A 20,932-nucleotide genomic window follows, 5' to 3' on the forward strand; every position below is an offset into this window, starting at 1 on the left:
TTTCTGAGTTGTTTATTCCAATGGGGTGAACCCTAATAAATAAAAGATTTGGACATCCACATAATTAATAATATTTATAACACTCCCCCTTGGATGTCCATAATAACTGCCTTATTAAAAATCTTGTTGAAAACTTGATCAAAGGAAAAAGAGTATAGTGTAAACTAACTCCCCCTCATTTAGGCATTTGTGGAGATCTTCTAATCGACGAATTTCGATCTTGTCTGCCATCTTCTCAAATGTTGATGTTGGTAATAACTTTGTGAATAAGTTTGTAAGATTGACACTTGATTGAATATGTTGAACACCAATATGCATTTTCTTGAAGCGTATAAAGAAGAATTTGGTGAAATGTGTTCTAACTCTATCTCCTTCAATGTACCCTCCTTTTAGTTGAGCGATGCAAGCAGTATTATCTTCATAGAGAACTGTTTGGGTTGATACTTCTTTATTGAGTGCAATCCATATGTTTCCCAAATGTGCTATGTCAATGTTCTCACTCACACACATTATCTACTTGCTTCATAAAATGCAAGTATGTTAACATGATTTATAGTTGCCTCGTTAAAAATCTTGCCAGAAAAACCCAGTGGGACAAAATCTGAGCTAAGGGAAAAAGAGTACAATATATATTTCATATTCATAACTATTTGTAAGTTGCCTCGTTAAAAACCTTGCCAGAAAAACCCAGTGAGACAAAACCTGAGCTAAGGGAAAAAGAGTGCAACATGAATATGTCTCCCCCTCATGCACATATGATCCATAATTCTTTGGTGATAATAAATCTCATAAGATTATTGTTATCACTTTTAAAATATCACAATATATACAATCTTTGATCATATATTTTCTATAACTCTTCCAGAGTATGTATGGACTTCTAAATTATAGATGACGGGTTCGTGGAACATTAATCTTTATCCAACTAATTGTATCATTCATGTGTATATACAATCTTGTTCATACTAAAATTTAACATTTCAAGTAGATATGAACATAACACATTAATGATAATATAAATTTCATTTGTGACAATGATGGTACTCCAATACCATATATTTGTTCCATCTTGTTGTATGATCTTAATTTTCATATCAAAAGATCATATATCTATAATTCTTGATACATATGAAGTACTTCAGGACTTCAATACTAATGGACAAACTTTATACATTTAATATTTCTCGATATACAAAAGAAATAAAAGTTTATTTTGCAATTAATCAAAAACTCTTCAAGAGTCTATCACAACGTATAATTTACGTATTTATATTGCATAGACAACCATAGGTATTTTTCAAATAATAATTTACTTACATGTCTTTATTTCATACAAAGATCTTTGTCATATAGTGCGCGCGACTTAGAATTTATATCACTTAAGACATGTATTAAATTCTTCTAGAATTTTTAGATAAGGCTTATTTCAAATTCTCACTATATTAGGAGCTCCAAATAAATAATCTTTTGTTGCAACATTTATGTGACGCTTATAAATCCTCATAAAATATATTCCAGGCTATAATCAAATAATGATTATATTTTCTCAATATTTAAGCCTTACTTCAATCAATCTCATGTCTATGCAAACTTTGTACAACAATTCATTATGTACAAATACATATATGCAAATTTCTCATTAGAAATATTTATTTGCACACCCTACAGGTCTTACTTCACTTTATGTGAGTAAATTTGTCTGGATTGCGTCATAATATTTTGGCCAAAAATCAAAATGTAAGTCGATGATTCTCGACAAATCTAATACCATGATCCTTGCTATCTCATGTTAGTTTATTGCATATGCAAACATTCAATATTTATTGTCGACAAAAATTTCAATAAATGATAATTTCCTCCCATATTGACATAACTTATAGAGATATCTTTAAATTACATATTTTTTAAATATGTTTATCATTTATAGGTACCTATAACGAATCACTTCAGGGATTCAATTATGATGAAATGTGTTATGTCTAACTTCTCTTGGGAGTCTTTTCGAGTACCGTTTTCATCACGATTATCATTTTAATACTTTATAACATTAAGGTATCTCCATGAGTACCTCTAGATTTAACAACTTCAGGGCAAATCAAATGAACATTTATTAATAATTTTTACATTGTTCATTTACGCTTCAGGCGTTTTCAACTCATTCTATCTCAACTTTGAAAAATATTGATTTGCAGTTGGTATATATCATTTTGAACTATATTGTTCTTATATACTTTGTGCAAGGATCATTTTTCAAAAATTATCATCGATCCCAACTGCTTCTCTCCCCCTGATCGAGAGATTTTTTTAAAAATTGTGATATCTAATAATATTAATACACCTGTAGGGATTTCAATATATCACAATGAATCAATATTTGTTTAAACTCATATATACTATATGACATTGAACTTTAGGTTCAATAAACTTTAGTTTCAAGTTCAATCCTTATGAACTTAATTCATTTCTAAGAATGAGTCATACGTGTATAATTAGAAATACATAAATTTACACATTTTGTAAATGCATGATTATATAATCTTATCACATCGATAAGAAACTATGCAATAAAAATCTAACAATAGCTCAAGATTGTTAAGGAAATATAATTTAAATATTTTCTATGTGCAAATATATGCACATTCTTCTTTTCGAGCCTTATAAATTAACAATGAGAAGAATCTTCCTGCCGTTTCTTCCAACAAAATTTAGTCAAATTCTTTGACAATTTATTGCATATGATTGATCATGTCAAAATAATTCAATTCATGAACTTCAGGTTCACTATAATTTGTATTTCAATGAAACTTTCACAAGGTAATGTAAAATCACTACAACATATAAGTAATCATAAAAAGTTTCATTTTTATATACACGAATAATATAATTATATTATTCTCCAAAACATATACACTCTTCAGGAGTCACTATTATGTTTATCAAACTTTATATTTCTTCAGGAATCACTATCATCAATTCAATGATGTGTATAATTTAAAAGATACATGACAACTTCATCATGTTATTGTAATGGTCAAATAGATATAACCATAATATATCATTCATTTTTCCTGGTATCTTTTTAACAAGTCGTCTAATTTATTAATAGACTATTCATCAGTCTAATTATCATGACTTGATATATTATATATTTAAATGTACAACCAGTACATATAATAAGTTATTTCTTATCACTTTTATAACTAGATAAAATTTATACATCTAGGTACATACAAATATATTTTACTACTCCAAGTAGCAATTGTATGTAAGACTTCTTCAGGAAGCTTTTCAAATAATCATTTTGTGATTCTTTATCACTTTGATTATATTGGATCACTAACAAATATTAGTAAATTATATATCCACTTTTGGGAATATGCAAACTGAATTATATAGTAACTATATATATACATATCATGTGCCAACAATAGTTTGAAACTATTGATTTCAAGAAATAATAAAATATGTATATATTAATTTGCTTCTGGCATTACCAATATATGTGAAATCTATATTCTTTGAAATAGAATTTCATGTCTATTCATTCTCTTTAGGTAATGATATTTAAATATTCTAAATGTACAATAAGTTTGTACAATTCACATTCTATAAAATAATCAAGTATACTTTTATCTTGATTATAAGTGTGTCCGTACTACAGGTACGCGACCACTATTATTCAATTCCACACATGATATATAGATTTCATGCACTTTGATTGTGTGTGGTATTTCATCTTTTGGTTGTTTCCAATTTCTTATGGAAATATTTGAGTAGCAAACAATGCCATTGATTATTTAAAATCATTACATTCACTTCGGAGAATGACGTTGAACAAGTAGAACATATGAATACAAGAACATATATATAAATATGTATTCATCTCTTTCATTATATATCCATCAACTATATAATGAATATTACATTTGCATAATCTTCAGGATATATGCAAGATTTTATTGAGGACGCATAATCATCAGGATGTATGCGATATTTTATCGAGGATGCATAATCTTCAGGATATATGCAACATTTTATCGATGATGCATTATCTTCAGGATATATGCAATATTTTATCGATGATGCATAATCTTCAGGATATATGCAATATTTTATCGATGATGCATAATCTTCAAGATATATGCAATATTTTATCGATGATACATAATCTTTCTGGATATATGTATAATTTATATAGATTTTCTCTATCATATCATAGGCAAACATATATTGTAAATATTATGAATGATAAGTACATAATATGTATATATATATGAATCAATAATAAATATATAAAAATATATACATACATATATAATATATAGATATATATAGATAAAAAGAAAAAAGAAAACAAAGGATTCTTGAAATTGTTTCAGTCAGATAAGTATATATATAAATATATATTTAGTGTATCGTGACTTTGAAACAATTCAAGAATTTTAACAAAATACTTACATTGGGTCTTAGGAAGAGACTCATGCTTGAAGCTTGGGCAGAGACTCGTGCTGATAACGTGTTATAAAATAATATAAAATAATATAAAGTAGATGAGAAGAAAGAAGAGGAAGATGAAAAGAGAAAGAGAAAGTGAATGAGAATTTCTGAGTTGTTTATTCCAATGGGGTGAACCCCTATTTATACAAATACAAGAGTGAGATATTAAGAAACTAAGAAAAGAGTAATGTTAATTACAATTAATGGTAATAAATAAAAGATTTGGACATCCACATAATTAATAATATTTATAACAATTAGATAATATTACATTATTAATGTGTGAAAAGATTACAACATATATAAAATTTATGAACTACTCCGATATGTTAAAAAATTTATAATTTGATAATAGTAAAAAAAAGTTTCGGTGTAAATCTCCAAATTATTAAGTTTGGCATTGTAAAATCTTTTTTGGCAATTTAGGTGTTAAAATATTTGTTTATCTATTATGTGATTTCTATGTGCAATTAAACTGATTTTATTTCCATGATATTGTGTCTTTATTGCTCTTTTCTATCAAAGGAAAGAATTATTTTTCAGTGTCTATTTTCTTGTTTTGGAAACTTCTTGTAAGAGAAGAAATTCTTTTATGAAAAGTTGGTTTTATTTGGAAACTTTGACCATTTCTTTTCCTCTTTATTGTGATCGATTGTGTCTTGATAAGATCAAACCAAGCACACTGTTTTTGGCAGGAATGAAGTCCATGTTCATGATCGAGCACCTATTTGGCAAGTTTCCTTTCTGGTATGGTTTGCTGTTGCAGAAACCTGATTCTAATGCTGCAAGGATTTTTTTAGGGAAGTTTGAATAGCTGTGGAATCAATTATGTAGTTGTCTCTAGGGTTCCTATGTTCTACAAATAGAATCTAGGGAGCAGCCAATCGGTTCAACTCTTCTAGCTTTCTTTTTTTTTTTTTTTTTTACATATTTTCATTAGTGAAGAGAGAGATCTTTTTGTAAGAACCTAGTTGTTCATCTAGGTTTTAGTGTTTATATATTTGTTCTTATACTGGTCTTAATTAGGATTGGTTAGAATATCTTGACTGAACAAGAGAAAGGTCTTTGGGAGAAGACTTGTTCAAACCTTACTTCGGGAGGAAGTAAGCACTCACACCTCAAAGACGAAGGGAGTTCGTTGTTTGATGGTGGTTCAGAAATCAAATTCGTGAAGTGTATTACAAAGGATTGTGGCAAAGATTTAGAAGGAGTCTAATCTTGTATAAGTCAATTATCTTTGTAATTTTTTGAGACTTTACTAATTGATTTCTCTCTGGGCGTGGTCCCGTGGACTAGGAGTGTTCGAAAGAACACTGATACCACGTACAAATCTCTTGTGTCAAGTGATTTTATTTTCTGCTGGAATTTTAATTTCTGTTGAATTTATTTTTCTGGTATCGCTTTGTTTTTGTAAAACTGTGTTCTGCTGTAACAGAATTATATTCTGCTACTACAGACTGTGACAATTAACTTTTTTTTAAAGTTTTTCTGTAATAATTATTAGCAATAGAAAAAAATTGTTTTTTTCAATTGGTATCAGAGCGGGATACTAAACTCTTAGTGTGGTCCTTTAACATTTCGTGTGTTTTTGTGCAATATGTCATTTTTTACAGAAGGAAGTTCCATTTCTTGACCACTATTGCTTAATGATTCTAATTATCCTTATTGAAAAGTTAGAATGAGGGTGTTCATCAAATCTCAAGATGAGAAAGCATAGAGGATGGTTCTTTCAGGTTGGCCTGCTCTTGTTGTGGTAGATTCTGTAGGTAATTCTAAAATAAAATCTAAACTTGAATGGTCTATTGAAGATGATAAACTTTCTGTTCACAATAGCAAAGCCTTACATGCTATATTTAATGGAGTAGGTGAAGGTTATATTAAGTTTATATCTTCTTGTGAATCTGCTAAGGATGCTTAGCAACATCTGATGTTAAGCGTTATAGATTTATTATGCTTCAAAACAAATTTGATGATCTTAGGATGTCTGAAAATGAAACCTTGACTGAGTTTTATGAAAGGCTATGTGATATAGCTAATGAATATTTTGCTCTTGGTGAAAAGCTTGATGAATTTGTTCTTGTTAGAAAAATTGTTAGAGTTCTTCCAGAAAGGTTTGATACCAAACTTTTGGCCATAGAGGAAGCTAAAGATTTTAGCACAATGAATGTGTAAGAATTAATAGGTTCTTTGCGTACTTTTGAATTGAATCAACAAATCGAACAAAAGGACAAACCCAAGTCCATCACTAAGAAAGGTGAAAGTATCGCTTTAAAAGTTGCTAAAAAAGAAAGTTCTAATAATGAATGTGATGATGAAATTGCTTTATTAACCAAGAACTTTCAGAAATAGGTGAAAAAGATGGGTAATAAAAAGAATAACTCGAAGTTTTCAAAATGGAATACATCTTTCAAACCTTCTATTAATAATAAAAAGGAATTCAGTGCAAGGAATGTAAAGGCTTTGGGCACATTCAATCTGAGTGTGCAAACACTCTGAAAAAGAATAAGAAAAGTTTTAATGTCACTTGGAGTGATGATGAAATTGAGAGTGATGAAGAAAATTCTGAGAATGTTGCTCTAACCTCAGTTATTTCTAGTGTGTTATGTGATTCATAACTGGAAGAAAGATTAGTATGTTTGAATAATACCATTAAAAAAGAAGATTCAGATTTTGATGATTCAGAAATCTGTGAAGAGTCTCTAGCTGAATCTTACAAGGTCATGTATGAAAAATAGATACAAGTTACTTCTGAAAATAAAGTCTTGTCTAAAATGAATAAAAAATTGTCTCATCAAATTGAAACTTTTGAATTAAAAATAAAAGATTATGAGACTGATTTTTGCATTAAAGATGAAAACATCTCTCTATTAAAGAAGGAACTTGAAAATCTCAAGAAAAATGTCCAAATGCAAAATCCTGGATCGCCTATTTTTGAGGAAGTTCAGAATGCAGGTTAAAGAGGCTTTGCTGGTTGTAACGCCCCAATATTTTGCCTTATTTTACAAAATACTAACTTTGATGCATAAATTGAAAAGACTCAAAACTGTTTAGAAATACACAGCGGGTTTTACTATAAATATGTAAGAGATGAATGATCATTCATATTTAAATAAAATAAGTAGTTGAATGCACTTTTAAAATAAATTCACAACATCCCGCTGAGCTCAGAATACTTTACTATATAAAAAAAAAAAACAAAACCAAGGCTCCACCGGTGTTCTAGACCGTCTGCTCGTCCATAGCCCCTCGCAGTATACATGCCAGAACTGACCCAGCTCATCAAACTTACATTCAATGTTCCCTGTCTATTGCCTGTAGGGGAAAATAAGGGGGGTGAGCTAAAAAGCCCAGTAAGGAAATGTTTATCATCCAATACCATACAATACCACGCAATAACATATATCATTAATATACTAATTAAGTTTTAACAATATCATATACCTTAGTTTATAACCTTACTAGGTAATTGCACACATGAGACCTTTATCATATATGTCCACGCTAACCATTCATAACACATAAATTGAACTCATAACTCCAATAATACTCATAGCGCATAATCATATCAATACTATAAAATATGTCATTACCATAACATAGGCATGCCATAGCCATTACACACATAACCTGGGCCTAACTTGGCCCTACGATAACCTGGGCACCCTTAGCCCTACCATTTCTATAGAGAAAGGTATCTCTACATTCAACAGCAACATCGTTGTATCATACCTCCCTATAACAATGTCATACACGAATCAGACAAATGCAGGGTAAGGTATCTCTACATTCAACGGCCTTACCCCGTATCATACCCCACCATGGCCCCTCATTTGTACCTGAGACGTTAACATACAACATACCATACATACAATCATGACAACCATAATACATCCATACACACCATAATGTACATTGATTCACAAACTCAAATTGTGTCCATACCACACATTCTCAGTATCATATTCACATTCATAATAATACATCTCAAATATTATTTTAATACACAAATAATTTAAATTGTACAGTTCAATCAAAAAAAACTACCTAATTTCCTTACCTTGGAATCCGAAAGTTAGAATGACTTCAACTATAATCCTTTGGAATGCTTAAACCGAAACAACACTGCTGCAATTATTATTCCTTAATTTTAAACCATGATAAGAAAATTCTAATTAGAAGATGGGTTGAATAAAATTAATTCTTAACAAGAAAATCTTAATTAAACTTACCTTAGCTCTCTTAAATATATGGTAGTCGATCACCACTATAAACCTCCACTAAGATATAGTCCAACGCTTGTCTCTATATGGTCGCAGAGACCTTTTACTCACACACTCTTACTTTTCTGTAAGTCACTGAACACACACTCCACAATTAGATAATTTTAATAACTAAACCTCACACTTTTACTCATACTATATAAAGTCATAGTATGTACTCTCTCGTTCGGCGCTCCACACCAATTCTTAAAATAAGAACAGAATACTTATCCCACAACATATATATATATATAAATATCTTCCCATATCTTTTATTTGAATTTGAAAATATTTAAACTAACTCCACTAAAATCACTGACATGTTGACTAGTCAATACACCTAAACCTAAAGCAATAAAGACTTAGCACTAATCTACACGTGTTCCTCCACAAAAATTATAAATAAAATCTTATAAAACTAATTATGTATATATATCTGATTCACTCTTATAATCATTTCTAACTAACAATTATGTATTATCTTTATTATTAAGGTAATATATATTATAATTATAATCATAAATCTTATAATACGCCCAACACTTGAGATACACTTCCGAATATAATTCGTATTGACATAGATATTTAAGTTGATATCCTAATTTTTCTCCAACCACTTTAGAATCAAACTTAGTCTTTTTATTCCACTCACATAATCATTATAAGCTCCAAGAAACCTTGCCTATGTACCAGAACAACATCACCAATTTAAGCCTAATTAAACTGACTCGTAAATATAACTTAAGTCAATTTAAATGGTTCAATTCCAGCCTAACGGGCTAGTTCCGACTTACTCCACCGCTAATGGACCTTAAGTTATATTTCAGGTCATAACTAAATAATTTTCTTAACTCATAAGAATACCAAAATCGTTTATTTTTGAAACTAATGCAACTTTATACTTATTTTCAGAAAAATAGCCACTACAATTAATAATTATCTCTGCTTACACTATTTAAAAAAAAAAATAAGACAATTATTTTTATACAATTATCATTTCAATAAATTTTTAATACTATTCTTAATCTGGATATTACATTCTACCCTCCTTAAAAGAAATTTCGTCCTCGAAATTAAACTTTCCATGCACTTAGGGTATTATGTCTGCTCTCACCACATTACCTCCTCTTCTACCACATGAACCCAAAAGTCATGTATGTAACGTTTGTCTTACCGGTAAAATCATAACACATTTAATATATACTACTTAATTTTAGAATTATTATACTACTATACTTTACTTAATAACAAAACATACATCATAATAATAACTTACACATACACTTTAAATATACAAGTTTTGCAATTGCATGCTCATGATATTATAAAATTTTTCATTCTCTTATGAACATCCTTACATGTCATTAAGAGTAAAGATATATACTTATATATTTTTTCCTCTTATAGACATCCTTACATGCCACATCAGAAACACTATATACTACATAAAATAGCATCCAATAAAGGGCATGCAGAAGATCTTATGTTAGCTTCTCTTTAACTATTCTCATTCCTCCTTTGAATGTTACTACATATAGACAACTTAATTTTCTAGAGAAATATATTCCCACCATAGAGTCACGGTGCCACCTATAGCTTTGTAGTTGTTAATCTATCATCTATAGATACTTGTTCCCATGATACGAGAAAAATTAACACAGACCCTTTTAAATTTCTTTATATAATTTTAATACTACCAATGAACATGAGATATAACTTCTTAGATTCCTTTGTGCAGCCTCTTGATTCTTATACCATTCTATTGTCTCTTTATTGCTAATCTCACCTTTGTTGCCTAATCTTCTGTTATTACTTTCAATCAAGCTTAACCTTGACACTAGCTTGTTTTCCATAATATTATTTTTTTTCCGTGCATTTGAATTGACAACTTGTTGTTCCAGTGGTCAAGCTTATTCCTGTAGCACTAATAGAAGTGTATGCAGTGAGTATCTCTTCCTTCATACCAGTCTTCCCAGGTGACACAATATTTCATACATATGATACCATCGATTGCTCCAACCATGTTTGTGTATTGTATCTTGATTCTCTTCAATTGAAACATAATTGAAAGCCTCTTTAAATTGCAAAAATTCTCGCTTTCTAAATTGCCCTCCCAATACCTCCAAATCTTTAGAACAAACTTATATTCCAGCGACGATTATCTACTTAAGACTATACCATATATGTATTAAAACATAGAAAGCGCACTAATATTCCCTTTAAAATAAGTTGAACCTTACCATGGGTTATCGTAGCTCAACTATTTACTTTCTGTTGACTTTTAACAATAGGTCAACTATACGAATCTTAAAATGTACTAATAAGCCAAGTTATCGGGGTAAGGATACTATATATAATTGGCAAACCATGCCGAACAGACCTTACTCTGTCCATCACTATTATTTCTCCTATACCCCTACTTGTATTTGATTTACTACTAGAGACTCACTATTTATAATTCCTTAGTCAAGGGTATTTGACTCTTACTTCCCACACTACCTTTAAGCACAAGTCGATACATCCTTTAAGAATTTTATTTTATATCCAAGTGCAATCAAACTATCAATACCTATCTTGTTCTTTTCTTCTAATTTCTCCACTTTCAATTGGACGAAACTTACTTGTGTCTAATAAGTTGGTTACTGTCGGCTTGAGAGAATCCTTCCAAAAATTTCTGTTACTAGTCCCTTTGGGTCAAGAAAACTTTCAATACTTGTCAAAAATTCTCAACTCTTGATGACTTTTACTTTTGACAGGTCTATTTTCATTCTATTGTCAAACCAGCTCTTTTGACCAAAATCAACACTCTTTGTAATTTTTTTTTTCCTCGTAATCATTTCTTATGACGATACTTCGACATACTTATACTATTATCCATAAAGTAAATCATAAGTTGATAGTAGTATCCTTTGCTTACATCGTATCTTGAATCCATTTATGTTGCATGAGCATTTTCTAATCCCAACACTTCTCAAATACATGTATCATCCTTGTTGTGCCATGAAATTCTTTAAGGTACATCATTTTGGTCTTAGTTGTGTCTCACTTGTCTCTCGTCCCTACGTGAGGCTTTCCTAACCTCTTCTCCTTGAGTGATGCTCCACACAGTTGTTGTTGTATCCATGAGTATTGGAATCTAGAGATGTCACCTTGAATATAAATTTCCCCTCTTCCTAAAGTTTTAAATTTGCGATCTACTCTCTATAGTTGTTTGTTGTACATCCACTGCAAAGTTACATCCACAATCTCTTAGTTGTGTAGTTGTGACCCATTCAGTTGTCTCTCATCGATGTTGTAACCATATTGTTAGTTGTGTCTATATCTTTATTTGTCTTCATTCTAGAAAAAAATTGTCGAAACTATGCACATTTTACTTCGTTGTCTCCTCCATAAAGTAGATGGATGACCTTGAGTTTAAAGCTTTTAGCTTCTCCTTTGGTAACCTATGATTTGTTGATGCTTTGCTTATCCTTTGGTATTCAAGATACCTTCATAAGATATTACCTCTAGCTAATTTTAACGGATCATTTCAATAAATTTTAAATACTATTCTTAATCTGGATATTACACTGGTCTTGGATGGTACTAAAAGTTTTGGAATGACAAAATTTGTAAAATCTAGTGTTCCTATGAATTTTCCTGTTACTACAAATTTAAAGTTTGCTGCTACAAATTCAAAGTCTATAGCTGCAAAGGCAATATTTACAGAAGTAAAGTCTCCAGTAATTAGAAAAAGAGTAAGATCTCAAGAAAGGAGATTTGTCCCTATTTTTTATTTTTGTGGTAGAAAGGGACATATTAGACCGAAATATCTCACCATGCAGAATATGTACAAAACAAATTATTTTAGTAATTTGAATAAATTTCAAAAGAAACATAGTATTATGAAACAAAAACGGTTTGAAAAAGAAAAATGGCTAGCTGGTTTTTCTAATAAAAGTCTTGCTTTACAAATGTGGTATTTTGACAGTGATTGCTCTAGATATATGACAGGTGACAAGGACTTTTCGATTAACATCAGGCCAATATAGTGTGGCAAAGTCACATTTGGGAATGGTGTAGCTAGAAATGTCATTGGAATGGGAACTCTCAATTTTGAAGGGTTGCCCATATTAAAAAATGTGATGTTGGTTGAGGGGCTAAGGGCTAATTTACTTAGCATTAGTCAAATTTGTGACCAAGGGTTTATTGTCTCATTTGACAGTGATCATTGTTATGTACTTAATGATGATAATCAATGTATCTTACAAGTATTTCGATCTAATGATAATTATTATACCCTAACTCCTGTGTTCACTTGTCATTCAGCTATCAACAACACCATTGATTTGTGGTATGCAAAACTTGAACATATTAATTACAAAATTCTAAAAAAATTGTCAGATACAGATGTTGTTCATGGTCTACCCAAACTGGGTAAAGAAAGTGTTGGTAAGTATGAACCTTGTCAACTTGGTAAGCAATTAAAAATCACTCACAAAAGTGTATCAGTTATCAATACCACGAAAGTATTGGAATCACTTCACATGAATCTTATGGGTCTAATTCAAGTTAAAAGTCTAATTGGTAAGCGATATATTTTTGTGTGTGTTGATGATTACTCTCCTTTTACATGGGTAGATTTTTTAAGAGAAAAATCTGACACATTTGATACTTTTAAAACACAATATTTGAGATTAAGAGTTGAAAAATGATGTAACATTATTAAAATTGTTCGAATTCAGAGTGATCATGGTAAGGAGTTTGAGAACCCTATATATGATGATTTCTGTAAGTCTACAGGTATAACTCATGAATTCTCAGCTTCTTAAACTTCTCAACAAAATGGAGTTGTTGAGAGGAAGAATCGAACTTTGCAAGAGATGGCAAGAGTGATGTTAAATAGCAAGAAGCTGACAAAACATTTGTGGGCAGAGGCTATAAACACAACTTTCTATACAATAAACTGAGTGTTTATTCGTCCAGGTACTTCTAAAACATCTTATAAAATCTGGAAAGGTAAGCATCTTATGCAAAGGGGGACAAAGGATTCATACTCTCTTTAGAATTTCTTCTTCTTTAAGGAAAACCTAAGAGGGAGCACTATAACAAGAATCTAGGGTTCTTTAACTTGTAAGACCTCATTGTAATACATCAAAGCCTTTTGGCCAAATACATAGACTCGTGGACTAGGTTTAATTAATACCTGAACCACGTAAAAATCTCAATCTCCATTACTTATTTACTTATTTAATTTCTTAAGCTCTCACTTTATCAATTTCTAAAATTCTCAGTAAACACATCGTAATAATTTAACACGAGTTGCTATCATATTGCATCTAAATTAGGCATTTTGATTAATGGGTTCCAAGAATGATATATAAATAATGGATATTTGCATCATGAGTATTTAAAATTTTGAGTTTATAAACGATATATATAATAAATTTTTTAGTAGTATAAGTACTTAATGTTAGTAAAATTCTTATTTTCTTCTAGTTCTATTAGTTCAGACTTCGTTAGTGTCTTAAATTTATAACTAGACTTAATTTTGAATTTTTTGAAAGAAGACTCAAAAGTAACTAATATTACACGTTTCTGTCCAGACCCAATAAATTAAAATCTAGTTCTTAGATTTTTCCTGTTTAAGCCACTAATATAATCTCTAATGGTGAAATTGAATGAAAATTACAGTTTTACTAAGGGATATTTGCGATGAAATCCCTTAACATTTATAATTGTTACATATATGATCTCAATTACAAAAAGTAGCGATAAAAGTACATTATTTTACGATTTTGTTGCGGGCGTACCTTTTTTGACTATTAAGTGTCAACTTAGAAACATGTGGAGATATATTATTAGATCACGTATATCGCTACGTGTTTCTGAGTTGGCACCTAACGGGCTTAGTAAGCACTTAATAACTAAAAAAAATGTACAACTGCAATAAAATCGTAAAATATAGTACTTTTGTCGTATTTTCTTTTATTAGAGTCATATGTGTAACAATTACAAATAATAGTTTTGCCGCAAATAGTATTTTTATTAGCCGTGAGTACATGTATTGTAAAATATAATATTAAACATATACCCTTTACAAATTTAAAATTTTGGCTATGATCATACCCTTAACCAAATCTGTTTAAGTGAGGAATCAAAACATTGAATATTAGACGATAAATCAATGGATGAAAACACGTGCTAAGCTTGAAGTTAAACAGTGCATGTGAACACTTCACAATTGTCACAATTTCACAAATAGATTTGTTAAGTTTGAAATAAGAGAATTGTTAAAAGGGATTACGAGTATCTTACACTTTTTTCCATATTATACTATTATTGATCTAATTAATTATTGAGTGGCATGTAATTTAAAAGACTTGATACATAATAGATAATGCATAATAATAATTTTAATGATAAAATTGCTAGTCTCTTGTTTAGTAAACAAATAACAAAGATTGTTTTATTTTTATGGATGAAACTCCTCATCATTGTTTATCCTCTTTAAATTTTAACAGAAATATCTGTGTACTGGTATGTACTGCAACTTTTTTCTCTTGCTGGTATGTACTGATACTTTACTCATAAAGTTTTGGATAAAATCACAGAGAGTACGAATAAAAGAAAAGCTCATTAGCTTTGAGTGTAGAGAGTGAGAGGGTTCACGAGCTCGGTTGGTCTCACGCACCGCCTCTGCAACTGCAAAGTACAAGTATTTGCCCCCCAAAAAGAGATAGAGAAGAAAAAGGAAGAGAATCTGAACTCGTTTTGATTATAATCAAGGGTGGCTGGAAGCTTCACGGGCCTCAACCCATTTTGGAGTCTCTTTCTTCACCCACCCACAGCTTCTACTTCCAATCCAGTGGCTCATATCACGCCACCTCACACTTGCTACCGGTTTCTGGTTTGATCTCGACCACTCTCATGGATAGTGCTTTGCCCATATGCCTTTCTATCTCTATAATGTGAGAGAGAGAGAGAGAGAGAGAGAGAGAGGAGTGGTTGGTCTTATTCTTTTCTTTTTCCCTTATTATAAAGAGACTAGAAAAAGAAAGATGGATCGATCGATGATCACAGTTGGACCAGGCATGGACATACCGATTATGCACGATAGCGATCGCTACGAGCTTGTGCGCGATATTGGGTCGGGAAATTTCGGGGTGGCCAGGTTGATGAGAGACAGGCAGACTGACGAGCTTGTAGCCGTTAAGTACATCGAGAGAGGTGAGAAGGTCAGTCTCTAAATTACTTCGTACTTCTTTCCGTTTCTTGGCCTTTTTAGTATGTTGTATTTGAAAGATTCAATGGGTTGCTGATCTTTTCGGTGTACAGGGTTCATGTCTTTATGAATTAATAATAATGGTTTCTGCTTTGTTGTGTTTGAACTCCAATTTGATCTTTGTTTAGTTGTTAATTCGGCTAACCCTGTTTTTACTCTTTATTCGAGTGTATGAAAATATGGTTTTGTTAGTTAAACTCGTACTTTTTGCCGCGTGTTCGTGAATTGAATAGTCTTTTGGACTATAAGCTTTCAATGATTGATGGGTTCTAATTTTAATCTTAGCTTTTTTTTTTTTTCTTTATTTTCCAACACTGAGTTTTACTTCGAGGATGACTGGATTTTGCTAATTATTTCTTTTCCCCGTATTGTTGATATTAAAGAGGAGGACGGAGGATACTCAATATAGTTAATCTGGGGGAACAAAATAAGAATTGATATTTTTTTTTTACTTATTCATCTTTTTCTCATTAACTTTAATGAATTGACCACTACTTGATTTTCTTGGGTTAAAATTAGCATCATTTGAGCACAAGTTTCTGTATTTCCTTGAGTAATTGATATAAATAGTTTGTAATGTTCTTTTCTCTTTTGTTCTCTTTCATGTTTCAACTTCTCTTTTTATACGAAACAATAAAACCATCATTACTATGCTAAAAAGAGAGAGATTTAACGTAGTGATTATTATGTAATCTATGTTTTCAATTCTGTCGTGTAACTTGAACCCTGCAATCCCTGTTCTGTTATTTTTTGGTACCCCTAGCTGGAAGTGCTTAACTGATCTGAATTCGAGCAGCTTTGATTTTCAGTTTAATGGAATGCAAGAACATGTGTCAAACTGTTTTTATAACATGCACGCTCAAAAGTTTGGAGTGCCTATGATATGTATTTACCATCACAATGCTTTCTATAAATATATATATATTCTGATAGATTTCAATCACATTCATCATTTATCCAATTACCTAGAGATCAACACTTTGTTTGTAGGAGGAATTAGAGGAATGATGGATTAAGGTCTATGGATTGAGTTGATCAATCCTTAGCTTTTATGTGTTTGGTTGGGAGGAAATAGGGTTAAGGAAGGGAAGAGGGTGTGGATTGCAAATCCACTTGGGCCCAAAAAAAACTATCCTTCGGAACTATGAAGGATTGAGTAATGAAGATGTTAATTTTTTCTATAACTCTCTTCTTACCTTAAAAGTAAGCTATAAAAATTAAAGGGGAATTACTCTATATACTATTTTTTTTTAACTTTTTTTTTTTTTTCAAATTTACGGTTTGAGTTTTTAAAGTGGTTGCAGCGCTAATTGCAATAGGGGTTTCTGTACGATTTTTTGTTGCAATTTAAGTTGCAGCGCTAGTTGCAATAAGGGTTTTTATGTAGAATTCCGTAAAAATACAAAAAAAAAAAAACTGTTTTGAAGTGTAAAAAAGAAAAAGCCCCAAAATTAAATTATAATGGCCATAAATATGCTAATAAATATTTATAGTTTTTATTTCAATAATTTAGAACTCCTTTCCTTCCTTCCAACATATCAAACAAATTTATGGTACACACCAAATCCATCCCCTTCTCTTATCTTTCTACACCTCATATACAATCAATCACTAACTCATTCTGTCCTTCTTGCCGAACAAAGGGTAAGTCTTGCTAGCTACGAGTGTAGTATAAATCTTACAAATCACTCACACATGAGCAATGTGGGACACAACACACCATACACATTTCCTTTCTTTAATAGATTTCAATCCCACACAAATATGCTTTCTATACTTGAAAGCTCCTCTACATACAAAAATTGTTAATAACTCTGCTGGTCACAATCCTATTGAAATGACAATTTTTTGACTCATAATTGGAAGAGCTTTCAAAGTTTATATTAATTGTAGTTATTCGTGATATAGCAATATAGGCAGGACATTATGTCATGTGATCAGTCAATACAGCTGAGGCCTGATGGTTTCCTATTATGTTGACATGGCATGTAATGGACACTACTTGCCGAATGCTCATCGGTCTCTATGTTGTAGGCCAGTGACTGACTTCAATGCTTTTAGTCAGTAATTCTATTCATTCTTCATTTAGTCGTAATTATTTACCTACTTGTTAATTGTGTGTAACAGATTGATGAAAATGTACGGAGGGAAATCATAAATCACAGGTCATTGAGGCATCCCAACATTGTCCGGTTCAAAGAGGTAAGCTTATTAAATGTGTTATCACAAATGAGCCTCTTTATGGAAGTTTCCTTTTAACAATTGTCTATATGTATGTAGGTCATCTTAACACCAACTCATCTAGCCATTGTAATGGAATATGCATCTGGCGGAGAGCTATTTGAGCGAATATGCAACGCTGGGAGATTCAGTGAGGATGAGGTTCCTATCCAGTTCATTGTTTTTGTTTCCAGCAGCAGCCACGACTTCTTTCTAATGTATGTTGTCTTGGGCTGCAGGCACGCTTCTTCTTCCAACAGCTTATATCAGGAGTTAGCTACTGTCACGCAATGGTATTTGAAAGCTGTCTTTCTTTTCTTTTTTTAATGGAATTTTTTCTTGAGTTATCAATCCACCCAGAAGATGACTTGTCCTATGTTGCTCTTACAATTAAGCAAGTATGCCATCGTGATCTGAAATTGGAGAACACTTTGTTGGATGGAAGCCCAGCTCCACGTTTGAAGATTTGTGACTTTGGATACTCAAAGGTATTAATTAATTATATTTTACTGTAATGTTCACTAGAGCTATGTATTTACTTAAGTCTTTGCAGTTTATGCTTGAAAGAACATTTTCAAGTAAAACATTATAAGGTGGTAAGGGTGACTATGCTCATGCATGGTGAAATACATTTTTCTTGTTGATGCTATTTCCTTCTGGTTAGAAGCAATTTCATGGAACTACCTACTTCTTTCTGCGTGTAATATTTGTTCATTAACATTGTGATTCTCTGTTAATGTTGGTTTGTACTAATAGTCAATGACATCTAATCAGATTCTATTTTGGTTTCTCAGTCCTCAGTGCTGCATTCACAACCAAAATCAACTGTTGGTACCCCTGCGTACATTGCGCCTGAAGTGTTACTTAAGAAAGAATATGATGGCAAGGTAATTTTATTTTTGATCTGTTGGAAGCATTCCCTATTTGAAGAGTATTATTTTTTTTAAGGCATTTGGATTGGAAGACTAGAGTAAGTTTTAAAATTACTCATCCTTTCTAAGTTTCTTGTGCATTTTCTTGCCATGATCTCGAGCACTTGGCTCTTGTTGATACCTTCAGAAAACGGGCCTCAAAAGATTGTCCCACATGCTCCTGGCTACACAATCAGATTGAATCTGATATTTATTTATTTTTTTAAACTAGTAGTCAGCTTTCTTTTCTACTTTAGTTTGGATAACCTAGAAAAATGGACATTTGATGGGTGTAGGAGTTCCTGCATTGGAATTTTCATTTGCTGAATAAAATGATTCAATTAGTATGGCTATGCCCCCAAAGGGTGTGTTATATAACTCTACTCTTATAAAGGCCTCCCTCTGTTTCTCTGAATACTATGGACTTGACCTTCGTTAAATGGTGATTATAATGTTTTGGCATTGTTTGTTTTCATCATCCCAACCAGATTGCTGATGTATGGTCTTGTGGGGTGACTTTATATGTCATGTTGGTGGGTGCATACCCTTTTGAGGACCCAGAGGAGCCTAAAAATTTCCGCAAGACAATACATGTAAGTTTAAGTGCTCAAAAGTTATAAATGTAATTCTTAACTTTACAACTTTCCTTCACCTGAACTGAGATATGTTTGTGCAGCGAATCTTGAATGTTCAGTACTCAGTACCTGACTATGTTCATATATCTCCAGAGTGTCGTCATCTGATCTCAAGGATTTTTGTAGCTGACCCTGCAAAGGTCAGCGTAGTAGTTTAGTTGTTTATATATTGCTCGAGTAATATTGGTTATTTGTCTCCTTAGGTTTCTTTCTGTATTCCCAAATTCACTTGGAATTTTGAAATGGTATGACTCCTGGTAATGCATGGTAGGATTTCTTTTACTGATCTTTGTCACCTCTCTTAGAAAATAATGAAAGATAAAGATTGGTTGATTTCAAAGGAGAAATAGGTTGCTCTCCTTATTCTATTTTAACTCTCAAATAGGAGATGGTCCTTCTAATTCAAGTTTCGTTGGATGTTACTTTGCAACAGAGGATAACCATTCCTGAGATCAGAAACCACGAGTGGTTTCTGAAGAATCTTCCAGCAGATCTCATAGATGAGAATACGAACAACCAGTTCGATGAAGCCGATCAACCAATGCAAAGTATTGATGAAATAATGCAGATCATTTCTGAGGCCACATTACCCGCAGCTGGTGCCAACAGCCTCGACCAGTACCTTACTGGTAGTCTGGACATTGACGACGACATGGATGATGATTTGGACACAGATCCTGAACTAGACATCGACAGCAGCGGAGAGATTGTTTATGCAATGTGACTGTGAGAAAAACTAGGCTTCCAACGCTTGCCCCTAAAATTTTTACTGCATCTTATATGTCTCGTCTTCAGATATGTGAAAAGGCTTAAAGGTTTTCAGTACTTTCATTGTACTGAAGGATTCTTAGGTTTGCAATGTCGAGCTAAGTGAGACTCCTGCCTTCCAACTGTCTTTCTGCTTGCGGTTTCTTTTTCTATTGACCTGCTTCTCCTGTTAGTAACAGGCTGTTACTATTTTTTTAAGTCACTGTTCTGCCACGTCTATGGGGCATTTATGTGTTCTATTATTTCCCACTTCTACTTGTGGCATAAGTAAACCTAAAATTGTGTTACTGTTACTCAAAAATGTATCATAAGTTAAACAGCAATCTGTATTTGGTATTGTTTTTCTTTTTTTGTGTCTACCTCCCAGTTACCAATTTC

General features: G+C 31.7%; 1 protein-coding gene across 3 annotated transcripts; it reads left to right on the forward strand.

The window, feature by feature from the left end:
* Positions 1 to 15,144: 15,144 nt before the first annotated feature.
* LOC115703234 (serine/threonine-protein kinase SRK2E) lies at positions 15,145 to 20,899 on the forward strand. Of its 3 annotated transcripts, XM_061107848.1 has the most exons (10): positions 15,824 to 15,965; positions 17,929 to 18,054; positions 18,148 to 18,222; positions 18,301 to 18,402; positions 18,480 to 18,533; positions 18,636 to 18,728; positions 19,035 to 19,127; positions 19,640 to 19,744; positions 19,828 to 19,926; positions 20,220 to 20,899. In XM_061107848.1, exons 4-10 carry the CDS (start codon positions 18,334 to 18,336, stop codon positions 20,508 to 20,510), a joined length of 804 nt encoding a protein of 267 aa, XP_060963831.1. In that variant the 5' UTR covers positions 15,824 to 15,965; positions 17,929 to 18,054; positions 18,148 to 18,222; positions 18,301 to 18,333; the 3' UTR covers positions 20,511 to 20,899. The 3 variants fall into 3 exon arrangements, with proteins under 3 accessions (XP_030486609.2, XP_060963831.1, XP_030486610.2); XM_030630749.2 differs by lacking the exon at positions 17,929 to 18,054 and having other exon boundaries at positions 15,145 to 15,973; XM_030630750.2 differs by lacking the exon at positions 17,929 to 18,054 and having other exon boundaries at positions 15,825 to 15,965.
* The last annotated feature ends 33 nt before the right edge of the window (positions 20,900 to 20,932 follow it).

This window comes from Cannabis sativa, unplaced genomic scaffold, assembly GCF_029168945.1.
Source record: "Cannabis sativa cultivar Pink pepper isolate KNU-18-1 unplaced genomic scaffold, ASM2916894v1 Contig3, whole genome shotgun sequence".
Classification (NCBI taxonomy): domain Eukaryota; kingdom Viridiplantae; phylum Streptophyta; class Magnoliopsida; order Rosales; family Cannabaceae; genus Cannabis; species Cannabis sativa.